Source organism: Urtica dioica, chromosome 12 (assembly GCF_054948205.1).
Source record: "Urtica dioica subsp. dioica isolate 48M chromosome 12, U.dioica_male_clone48M_v1_H2, whole genome shotgun sequence".
Taxonomy (NCBI): Eukaryota; Viridiplantae; Streptophyta; class Magnoliopsida; order Rosales; family Urticaceae; genus Urtica; species Urtica dioica.
Window position 1 is genome coordinate 4,113,801 of NC_142767.1, and position 12,929 is coordinate 4,126,729.

Sequence of the window (12,929 nt, forward strand, 5' to 3'; positions counted from 1 at the left end):
TGTTTAATCAAAGTTGAGGAAACATTGGAAAATAAAGACTTAGGAAAAGGGAACGTTGTCGAAGGAAAAATTATATGCCATGAACGTGGGAAAGGAGTGAGTAAAAAAATTCATAAAAGAACTGGTGAGTTTTGCCGAGATTTGAGTTGCTAAGTTAAAATTTAAGCCACAATTCTTTCCTATTCTGCAGTTGACCCTATCCTAACATTACAAGCCGGCAAAGTCCTATTGATTTCCTCGGTAAGTGTTTTGCATTAGTGGAGGGTGAGAGGCGAAATGCACTATGGTGTTCGAGTCACATTTTTCATTTATTCTTTGAGCATTAGACATTAGAGGGGCATGAACTTACTTTCGATTTGACATCTCTCGGAACATATTTCTCAACACGGTGATTTTTTATCAGAAACGTGTTGCAAAGATCACTTAGTCAATCTAAATATTTGATAGGTGCGTTAATCACGCGTAAACTCCTATCTCCCGAGCTTAAATCCAACGAGTTCTCAAGGATTTTGATTATCTCTAGAGTGTTTTTGATGGATTTTCAGGTCTATATGGGTTTTACTAGTGTTTGGGGTCTCAACATGGAAAAATATGCTAATCGGAGCCAAAACGGAGCAAAAACGAAGAAAAGAAGTGTCAAAAACATTTTTTGACAACTCCGCGCGCCGCGAGGTCCATTTCGCGCGCCGCGCGGAGTGGGAAGTCTGAAGCCAAAACCACAGAGTCTTCCGCGCGAACCGCGCGGAAGCGAAATGAAGGACCGCGCGGCGCGCAGGGTGAAGCGCGCGGCGCGCGGTCATTCTGATAGGCCTCGTTTATTTCGATTTTTGTAGCGAATCTCAGCCATTGGATGAGATTGGAAGGATTAGATTGCTCCGAAAACAAGTCCATTAAACCCTAAAAAGACCAATACTTTAAGAAGAAGAGGAAGCAAGGGTTTTAGGGTATGCTATGAAGAACAACTTTTCATTTCTCTTAGTTTTTATTAGTCTTTCCAGAAAATTTCCAGCAGTTGTTCATACTTTGTAGCTCAAATTTGGAGACAAGGAATTAAGTTGCTGAGTTCTACCATTGCTACGACTTTAAAATAGTGTTCTATCCTCTAATCCCTATCTCTTACTTTTTTTATTCAAGTATGATGTCTTTTGTTTCATTGTTCTTGTGTTCATCTTTATGTATGTTCATTGTCATAGTCATCATTATGAACTAATTTCATGTAGGGCTATGGTGTAGTGGGTTCATTATGATGTAGGATTCAAGATATTAGAATTGTTAGGTTGTTGTTTTTCTCATCACTTTTTGCTTAATCCACAACTATGCTTAATGCTTGTATGAATGTCATGAACTCATGCTTGTTTTATATTCAACTCTAATGCTTGAGAAAGATTAGGTTGTCGTGTTTTTGTGTGGGTTACTAGAATTCATTCCTAGGCTAGATATAGCTAGGTTGTTCTAGACTCGTGATAATATTCTTGTTCTTTAATGCTAGCCGTGCTTGTTAGGAGTTGAGATCGAGAGATGATATTCCGGTATCGGTTTAGGTTGTTAGATGCTTGAGAGAGATCTATAAATTCGATTAAAGTGAGTATGAGTAGTGAAAAGTGTGAATTTCAATAGCTTATTTCTTTTCTTAATTTTGCGAATCCAAGTTGTTTTGTGAACCCATGAACCATAGTCCTTCCCTTTATCCAATAGAAATTTTGTGCATCAAGTTATTTAATTTTGTGACGTGTTAGTTAAATTTTGTGACAACAATCTTATCAAATATATTTAGTTCTATATTAGCTTGTGAATCTTGAATCTTCAATTTAGCTAGTCCTCGTGGGATCGACTCGTTCTTACGATTTATTACTATTGCGACCACGTGCACTTGCGTGTGCGAGAAAATTCGCAACAATATTTTTTTGGTTTCATATGAGAATTGACTCGGATTCGGAAATTTGTGTAGGTTGAGGCATTTAACTAACACTCGACACCGTTAATAATCTTGTAATAACCAATCGTTTTTAGAATAACTTCTTTGGTGTGTTTATTTATTTCTTAATTTTGTGTGTTGCTTGAGGACAAACAACAATTCAAGTTTGGTGGTATTTGATGAGTGTGTTTTACACGTGCAAATTGCTCTAACCCGGGCTTGAATCAAAGCGAATCCTTAGGTGTTTTCTGATATCTTTTTTTGTATTTTCTTTGATTTTATAGGTTTTTATGAGCTCAAAATGTTTTGAGGGCAATTAAGCAATTTTGTGATGATTTGAAGACTTTTCAGACGAGCTAGATGTAATCAAGAAACATGGCGTCTTCTTCTGGATGATTTAAGATTCATAAGTGAATATTTTGGTGGAATTCTTTCCTTCATTGTATAGATCTTTCTCTTACCTTTCCAACGCATGTTTATTTACGAAAATAGGGTATCAGAGCAAGAAGTTACAGCTGATTCAAAATCACTGCGCATCTGTCTAATTTGAGCGCAAGGCGCCTAAATTGCTGAGATAGATCCCACCCAGACACGATGATCACCGCGTCGCGATGTCCAAAAACTCTGTTTTCGTCAATTTTCTAATTTTTAAGTGTTTTTGACCCTAGGATCTCATCTAAGGCTCTCAAAAACCCTATATACACATGAATTTAGGCTCTCAAAAACACATTTCTCTTAATTTTACTTTTACTTTGAGTGTTTGGTTATTTTTTAGAGCTTTTGAAAAGGAAAAACATGTTCTTCAGCGGAATCGACAACTCTACGAGTTCTTCTTTTCTGAATTCAATCATTCTTCTTTCTTCTTCCCTTTTAGTTATTTTGTTACTTTAAAATATTGTTGAGCATCGTTGTTTATTTAATATGAATTCGTTTTTTTTGTTTTATTGTTTGTTCTTTTGCATTTGATTATTATATAATGTTTAGCTTTGATTGTGAATTCTTTTAGCGGCTAGATTTTCATGGGGTTGTGATGTAATCCAAGCCGATGTTAACGCGTTGATGATTCCTTAATATTTTTTTATAGCTCGCTCTCGAATATGTTTTCTTGATTATTAGACGTGCTGGTTGTTAATTCATTGATTAGCTACCTTTCAATTATTGTTTATGATTTGTTTGCTACTCGAGAAAGAGTAATTTTATCTTGTTTTTGCTATATTCATCATGACCGACCTAGGTTAGTAGAAAACTATATGCGAGAGTGCAATCGTTTGAATTACTGTTATTTATGCGTGTTATTGTTTTAATACGATTAGAGGCCGAAATGATAACAATCTGTCAGTTGCATAGGTTTGTTAGAACACTCGACAGAGACTAGTGAATATATTAGAAAGAGTGAGATTGGTAACATAGGAATGAGACAAGAATAGACAAATTAGGGATAGATGACATAGTCGGTTCGTGGTGAAGTCGTGACCCTGCTTTTTTATTTGATTTACAACTCGGTTATTCTTTTCTTTATTTTAATTAACTTTGTTGTTAAAAACCATCTCCTATTCATACTTTGGAATCAATTCGCGTCAGCTAAAGAAGTCATTAAAATTACTAGTCCTCGTGGGATCGATACTTGTACTTCACTTACACTATATTGCTTGGGTGACACGTGCGCTAGCGTGCATGATCTAATTACAACAAATAGTGGGAAAAACAAGCCATTCTATGCTTATGTTGATATTTAACTATTTTAAGTTATGTTAGTAGAATTTTTTTTTTCCTGAAGCGATTAGACCATTAGCTCAATAGTCCATCTTCTTTTTAAAAAGTAGTTTAAGTTTCATTTATTTAAAAAAAAATCTACTAGCACGCAGTAAATTAAATTAACTCGTTAGTTAATTTAATAAACTATTTAGTTAATTTAATTTACTGCGGACTGGTGTCTTTTTTAAATGGGTCTTTTAGCAATATAGCCATTTGACTTATAGCGTTTTGTATAATAGCCAACCTTTTGTTATTTTTTTGTAAATAGTCACCTCAATTTATTTACGGCACTTAAAGAGACAAAAAAAAACCCAAAATAGACGGAAATGTTTTTGGGTATTTTTATCTTTTTTAATGCCGTAAATAAGAAATAAGTTGAGTTGGCTATTTACAAAAAAATTACAAAAGGTTGGTTATCTAGCAATTCTTAATCTCTCGTGGCTTATTTGGCTAATTTTTTGTTTTTTAATAGATAAAACCTGAACTAGAATCTTAAAATAAGTTAGTAAAATGACTAAGTTGTTACAGATTCCTGTTTTTTTCTTCTAAATTTATATAATATATATATATATATATATATATATATATATATCTCTCTTTTTTGGAGGCTATAAAATGTATGAAAGTGAGAGGATACAGTTTAACAGACTTCAAGACTATTTTTTACACAAAACAAGAATAAAAGGTTTATGTTTTAATAATTATACAAACATACAAACTTGTAGCTAGCTTTGTCTAGTGGTAATCCTAAGCATACCTCGTCAGATAGGTCTTGAGTTTAAGCCCCACGGGCTGTATAAATCATGCCTCCTTAGGATTTATCCTAAATCATGTAATCTTGGACAATAATATGCCGTAAGCGCTTGCACTATTAATATATCATGTAATATTGGTCAATGGTGCCACGTCAAAACAATAAAATAAAATACAAACAAACAAGAATATGAATGAGAAAATGAGTTTAAGAGATAATTTTTACGAGTCATTATTTAACATTGGATGTACGTCAATGCTTGAACAATGATTCAGCAACCACCGAGTCAACGAGTTTCCATGTGAGACCGATTTCCTTTAATGACCAATCGAGAGAATTACAAACAACCAATTCCTTTAAATTTTCATGCGAATTCAATAAATTAACTCTTACAAAATACTATACTATGTTTATCATCCGAGTTTTTAGACCGATTCGTTTGGCAAATGGATCGCTACACATTTATATGTACCAAATATATATCCATTGTTGATGTAGGTATAGTTTTTCCGGTTGAAACCGTAAGGAAACTTTGTCTTGCAAAATGGGTTTGTATGCTTCTCTAACCCAACACGAAACATGCGGTTTGCCAATTTTAAAACCCAGACCAAACCTCTTATGGTACGGATACCAAACCAACTCGAACTAATGAGGAACAAGTTGGTTTAGATTGGGTTGTTTGGGGCGGTCTTAGTTGGTTTATTCGGGTTATCGGAAATTAGAAGCGTTAAATAGTGTAAAACAACCAAAAAATGTCAATAGCAATATGAAAATATCTATACAAAAATTGAAAAATTAAAAAGTTTTAGAAAAAAAAAGTCACAATAATCTAAAATAAATAAACAGCCATCTTCATTATCAATAACTCTAGTCTACTTGCTTGCCAAACTCCATTAGCGCGTGGACCTACAAAACAAATTTGTAATTAGGAAAATTAATTCAAATTCTCATATATAAATAATAAACCATATATATATATATATATATATATATTATTTTTTACCTTGATATCATTTGTTTAAAATATGATCCAGCAGAACCAGAGCCAGAAAAAGAATATGACCCTCCTAATTCGGAATTGAGAGACCCCACAATCATCTCTGCAATTACAACAACACGCGGGAATATAAGAACAACTAAATATTTGTCATCTTAAAAAAAATCAAGATAGTATTAGTTAGATCATTGAACTGGTTATTCTTTAAATATTAGTTAAAGAACATGCAAAAAAATAAAAAATAAAAACCCCAACAGCCAACACGATGAACATACAAAACAACCAAGTATAAAAGAGTGTATGATAAACACATATACCCAGTTAGAATATATAAAGTATAAACAACTAAGTTAGGCAATTGAGCACTCTCATATATTAACATAGTGTATAACCACATGCATAATCGATATCAAATAACATACAATTTTAAAAAAGATAATAAAGTTGCATATTTAAAAAGTTAACAATAAAAAAAGTAACATTTACCTATTTTCACTATTGATTCGGAAAATTGTAGATTTTCCGCTTGTTCCTTAAGCTCTTCAACTATATGTGACACATCGTCGCCAATAAACCAATCCTTTAAATAAATTAAGGCTTCTACCATTCTTGGGTACAAAGAACTCGAAACTTATCAAGAACTCTACCGCCAGTAGAGAATGTCGATTCTGAAGCAACAGTGAGACTTGAGTTGCTAAGATGTCACAAACAATAGATGACAAAGTTGGATACTTTGGGCTATTCAGCGTCCACTAAGAAAGTATATCAAAAGTAGAATCTTAAACAACCGACTCACGTGGCTCATTCAAGTATGCATCAAATTCATTCCCACACCATGACTAAAATCATAACTTTTCATTAGTCTGCTCAAGATGACGGAAGAACCAACATTGCTTAGAGGCATCGACTGAGGTTTAGAATTCTGCGTCTCTTTGGTCGATGCATGATTCTCATTGTAAACCTTTAACAAGTTTTGAAGTGTATATGTAACTCGATAGCATACCAACTCACTCATCGCGACATCACCAAAATCCATTTTGATACAAACCTTCACAAGTCTCATCTTGTATTGGGGTCAAGAACAGCGGCAATAATTAACATGTCATTGATTTTGTCCATATCACCCCAATACTTATCCAACTTAGCCTTCATGTTGAAAGACATGGTTCTCAAAATCAAGGTTTGAGCTTTCATTAATGTTATCATCAACTTCATTACTTTAAAGATTTCACGAAAGAACAAATTCGCCGTCGTATAATTTCTCCCGCTGAACTTCAATGTTACTTCATAGAATGTCTTCAATAAATTAACGTACTCTTTTGCTTTCTCCCAATTAATGTCAGTTGGAGGCCCTTTTCGTTGTTTTCCATCGTCATTTTCTCTAAAATAATTCTTGTAATTTCCATCAACAACCATCATATCAAATGCTTTATGATATTTTATTGTCTTCTCTAGCATAAGATATGTCGAGTTCCATCGGGTGGGAACATATAAGCACAAACTAGCTTTAGATCCGATTTTCTCTTCAATGACACATTCCTCAAACTTCTTCATTGTTAAGCAGAAGACCGAACAAACTTCACTGCATTTATGATTATCTCAATAGAATCATTAATTTTCTTCAAATCTTCATTCACAATCAAATTAATGATATGAGCGTAACAACGAATATGCAAAGACTTACAACCCATAAGAACACAACCGGGGATGTCTTGTAGTCTTCTTCTTTGCAAATACGTCAATGCATTATCATTTGAGGAAGCATTATCAACGGTGACCGAAACTAGTTTTGTAACTCCCCACTCGCGGATACATGTCTCAAAGTCCCTGCCAATAGTATCCCCCTTTGTGGTTAGGAACAATGAAAAAATTAATGATCCTTTGGTGCAACTTCCACTCGTCGTCTATGAAATGAGTTGTGACATGAATTGACCTCCATGTTTAAGTAGTTAGAGACGTTCTATGTTTTTTTCAAGAATGCTTTCATATTATTATTTTACTCCAAATATGTTTGAAACACGTCTTTAGCAACTGTAACTCGAGAAACAAGAGTAAGTCTCGGCTGAATAGTAGAGCAAAACTGTTTAAAAAAATGATTCTCAATATGATTGAAAGATATCTCGACATCAACTATGTACTCAACACAAGCCCTTCTACATTTTTCCTCAGTGAAAACGACAGTGGTCAAATTACTAACGATGTCTCCACTCTCTCGCATTTGTGTATCGACATTGTTCTTCAAATCTTTTTTTTCTCGCCTTCCCGGTAATTTTTTACAGCTTCCCATATGAGAATTCAAAGAGCTCGTACCATGCTTCTTTCCATGACAAGCAAAGTTCTCCTGACAGTAATTACACACAGCCCTCAAATCATTTGGAGTTTTGACAAAATGGTTCCACGCCTCGGATCTTCTTTTAGGCTTTCTCTAGCCCAAAGTTGTTTGACTACTTTGAGTGTTGTTCGTAGTTTCATCATCTTCGTGATCGCTTACTAAAATTGGCTCCAAAAAAGTATCCGCATTTTCCATTATAATAAAAGGTTTGTATTAAGAAATTAAAATTAGCAAGAAACAATGATCAGTGGTCTTTTTGTATATTGTCTTAGTCACATTAAACACAAGATATATTCTCATTATAATTTTTAATTATCAGAGAATCACAATGAAAATACAGTACTTGGTGTTTAATTTTCTTAATTAATATAAACTTTGTACCTAGTTATCACTTCAAAAGTTACAAGAGAATCAGATGATGTATTTAGCAACATAATTTAAAATTAGTTCTCCACTAAAAGATCAATTGGATAGACTAATAATATATTTATAGTTCTTATTAAACATCTATACTGTACAGGCTGGTTCCCTATCAGAAGCTTGGTAAAAATGAACTATATCTTTCAAATAGCAACACAAAGTCACATAGTCATATGATATTTGAAGAAACTAATTTGATTTCCCTTTTTACGTAACAATAACATCTTCAATTTGAATCACATTACTAAGCTCAAATAGCAAATTGAAACAGAAAAAAACATGGAAGTGCCTATATCTTCACAATGTGGAGTGACTTACAAGGGCTTCTATTTGATGGCTTTAAAGCAAAGCTTTGGTCCTTTGGAGCTGAAGTAAAGTGCAGTCAGAACAAAGTAACAACCTAAAAAAAAACATCTCTTAGAGTTCATAAATCCACACCAAAAGCACAAGAGATTCAAAGACACGCCAAATTATAATTCAAACAAATCTCAATATTTTTTTACACATATCTGATATGTACTAGAATTCAGGAGTCCGTACAATAGTCACACGACATAAAGAGCACATCTTCAAATGAAATTTAAAACTATGACCGTAAAACAATAAGAATCATAATCAGAACAACAACGTATCTATCTCATGAAACAAAAAAAAAAAATTCAATATTCTAACCTGATTTTATTTTACGATCTTTGACTCAGAATTTTTTGGTATTGGGCGTCGCCGCGTCGGAAGCAAAATGCCGACTCTGAATCGCTAAGGATGTTCGACTCACAATTGCTGAATCCCTGATTTGACCTTTGAAACGAGAAACAAAATTGTAGATGGATATACATTCATTGATCGAAGACAGTTGGCAAGTGATATTTAGGGTTTTAAAATTGATCGGTTTTGGTCGGTGTGACCCGATGTTCATGCGGAGAGCAAGGATTAAAATCTCGCATCTCGCGGTTTTACCGTACTTTTAATTTTGAGGGTATCTTATCTCGTACCGTGGTATTCCGTGGTATTTGATGAACGTTCGGGGTATCCCGTACCGTGTGGTAAACTACATTCCGTGGAATATACCGTCTAAAAAAGAATATTACGCGGGGTATTTAAAAAAAATTTAATTAAATTTTATTTAAATTTAGGATACACAAAAAATTAAATTTTAAAATAAAATTTTCAACATTTCACACATATAATTCTAATAGAGTACAAATCAATACACATTTAGATAAAATTAATTACAAATTACATCTAAATCAACAAAATAAATAATTAAATTCGGATAAAAAAAAACTCATTTTAAAACAACATCAACATTAACAATATCATGTAATTATTCTAATAACTACCTAAATTCGGATTATAAAAAAATCCATATAAAATCAAGCGAAGAAATACTCAAAGATCAAAATCTATGTCTTCTTCGTCGTACATCATAATTTCATTAAAAACCATTCAAAAATCAACATCTAAAGTCTAAATCGGGCGGAAAATCCATTCAAAAATAAACTAAAAAACATTAAAATAACATCCGAACACTTATCCCGCAGAAAATGGTGGAAAACGGCGAAATTTGAACAAAAATGAACATATGACAGACGAAAAATGAAGATATCTCGCGAGATTGAGAGAGATGCGAGAAATAGTGCGAGATTTTGCGAGAAATGTAACAACTCGTGAGATAAATTCATACCCTTCTCGCAGCTTTCATTTTTAAGAGATCTCGCGCGAGATACCCCCATCTCGCGCGAGATTTTAACCAAATCCAACCGATGAACAACAATGGTTCGGATTGGGGCAAACCGAAACTTATTGGGTCTCATCGGGTGGGTTTTTTATGGGCTCATGGGTCGGTTTGGATGGTCGGTTTTTCCGGACGACGTGACCCGATGTACATGCGTAAGAAAACTATTACGAAAATTGATCAATAGCCTTAAGCCTTTTGGGGGGGGGGGGGGGGGGGGGGGGGGCATATAATTATATAACCCTTAAGACCAGAAAATCAACTAGTTGGAGACCATAAAATTAAGACCCATAACTATTCTCTTCTTTTTTTTTTTTACCTTTTTAATTTTTTTTTTAGAGGGTATCGCATCTTGGATCTGTCCTTTACATTTTTTTAATGTCCTTTCAGTAGTATTGATTTAACAAATGACAATAATATTATCCAATATATCGTCTAACCAGTGATATAAAAAAGTTAACAAAAATTAGTATGCGTTTTCGCTCTACGTTCTACTATAATATAATACTTTATTATTTATTCTCTTTGGAATGACGAACAGTCTTCTCAAGTTGTTTTTTGTTTAACGAACTGATGAGAAAATCCAAAATGAGAAACAATGATTCATACAATTACGTCATGTTTTACTTTCTTTCATGCATGAAGAATTGGATAACATTTTGATGAAAGACAATTCTTTGTTTGATTGGAATAAATGTTATGTTTGTGCAGGTCAACAATACTTTATCAGTGCCCACAATTTCATTAATTGTCGCTCAAAAAATAAAATCAACCGCAAACTACCAAGTCCAACTAACACGCTGCTAGTGAAATCGTTATGTGAAACGAAACCCCTGCTCTCGTCAATTTGTGTAATGTATATGAGCATAAAATTAGGCTAGTCTTGTCGCTCATTTTCAAACATTGATTTAAAGACATAAGCGATTCGACCCAAAATCACATCAAGTGATCGCCTTCGAGTTTAAGTGCCTTGAATTCGGTATCCTAAGTTCAATTCCAATGTTAATTTGTCTTTCACGTCTTTTAAGGTAGCCTGAAAATAAAAAGAAAAGAACCACATTCAAAGACAAAGAGGCGTTGCCTCTGATTACTTTTCTGATGCTCAACATTAGTTGGATTGAGGTGTAAAATATCGGATTTTAGTGAGTTTTAGTTTTAGAGAGAGAATTTGAGTGAAACGAGCTTCGACGGCATTTAAGCAGCGTTTCGAGACTTAAATTTGGATTACCAGTTGCTTGTGTCGAAACTTGTATTTATAGGCTTCGAGAGGTGTGGAGCTAGTGAAGAGGCCTACACGCGGAAGCTAAGAGGCCGAGGACCGGCCGACTTGAATCGTGGCCAGTCGGCTTGAAGACTCCACGCGAGCCAAGGGGCCGGTGCCCGACTGATCGTGTAAGTCACGGCCGAGGGAGCGCGACACTCCCTCATGAGAACGCGGGCCAGGAGCCGGCCGACCATAGGATCAATGGATTGGTAGGCCTCATCTGGCCCTGTGGGCCGAGGCTCGGCTGTCCAGAAAGGCCCAGGAGCCGATCAGCCAACATGCTAGGAGACTAGTCGGCCTTGCATGGTGCCAGAGGCCTATGGCCGGCTGGCCAGGTGGGAACGAGAGCCCGGAGCCCTTGTCACTGGGCCGAGGGCCAAGTGACCGAGATTCCAAAGACCAGTCAGCCTAGTTTTGACGTGGGTGGATTGCGCCCTTATGGCCCGAGAGAGGCAAACATGTGGGCCCAATTTGACAAGGACCAATAGTTTTTGGATGCTCAATCGTGCCGTTCGTAGCACTTTCTAGAGGCATGAAACAAACTGATAACATTAGCCCTCGAGTTTACTGTCGCATAATGTCCGATGAATAAAGTTAAAGAAACACTGAGTTCATCGTTCATGGCATCCAACAAGTCTTTTTGCAGCTCGCGTGAATCGAGGCTTTCAGATAAAAAATAAAAGATTATTAACCGTTTATCTTTTTTTCTTCTCTTATTTCTTTATTTTATTCCTCTTTTCTTGCATGTGTGCTCATTCTTTCTCCATGTGGCCATGGATCCTCCCAATAATTTTTTGTCAAGTGGAACCCACGACTAGGATTCCGAGGTGGGCTATCTCGTGTTTTTGTCTACATCATGCACAAATATGGATGAGATTTGGGAACCCATCCCTTCTCCATATTCTTCCTTCCAAAATCCGTCATTTTTCTCTCTCACTCCCCTCGGATTTGGAAGCTCACTCCCCCCATGAATGGAGCACGGCGACGATGAATTCTCCATGGTGGATGCATGGATCACGGTGTTGGGAATTATACATCCATATAACAATGCAAAAAATAAATAACTACGCTAACAGACTAATTATTTATACGATTATAAAAACAAGATCTAGATTTGCAGATTTGAATAGGATAAACTAGAGAGCGATTCAACCAATCGATTAAAAGACAAATTTTCAGATTACTTACATGTTTGGCAATCTGCTACTGACTCTTTAGTCGAGTTCTTCAAGATCCCGTTCTGAGCTCCAATAACTCAATCTTCAAGCATTTAATCTTCGAGAACAACGACATGACTCTTGTCATTCGGATCTCCAGATATAATACCGTAATCTTCCGTACCGTAATCTTCCGAAACGTAATCTTCGGATGAAATAAGAAGAAAGTGTGGGCTCACTGTTATCTCATTGTGACTTGATTTAGATATTCAGGTCGTATCATATTTATGGGATTGGAATCAGAAATTCCGAGAGAGAGGGAGAGCAAATAGAATTCGGCCATACTAGGTATGACGGACGAATTTTTATCAGCTTGCTCGTGTGTCTTTTGTATTCTCCTTGACCCCCTATTTATAGTGATAGGATGGGGATATTTTAGGAAGCTCGTAGAGATATTTTATTCTCCCATATTCTTTCATATTTTGTAGTTAAGCATGAACTATTGGATCTTGACTAAAAATTCTACTTTTTCTCTCATCCATCCATCATATCAAAATCTAGGATATTATATTTCCTTATTTTTCTCATATATTTAAGGAA

At 35.2% G+C, this 12,929-nt stretch overlaps 1 protein-coding gene across 1 annotated transcript; it reads right to left on the reverse strand.

Annotated features, from left to right (window-relative positions):
- Window positions 1–6,480: 6,480 nt before the first annotated feature.
- On the reverse strand, window positions 6,481–6,975 carry LOC149378701 (zinc finger BED domain-containing protein RICESLEEPER 1-like). Its single transcript, XM_089603830.1, has one exon. The coding sequence runs from the start codon at window positions 6,973–6,975 to the stop codon at window positions 6,481–6,483; it is 495 nt and encodes a 164-aa protein (XP_089459956.1).
- Window positions 6,976–12,929: the final 5,954 nt, after the last annotated feature.

Bases quoted from the DNA above. Each gene is read 5' to 3' on its own strand.
- LOC149378701 (XM_089603830.1), bottom strand. From the start codon at position 6,975: ATGAAGAAGTTTGAGGAATGTGTCATTGAAGAGAAAATCGGATCTAAA.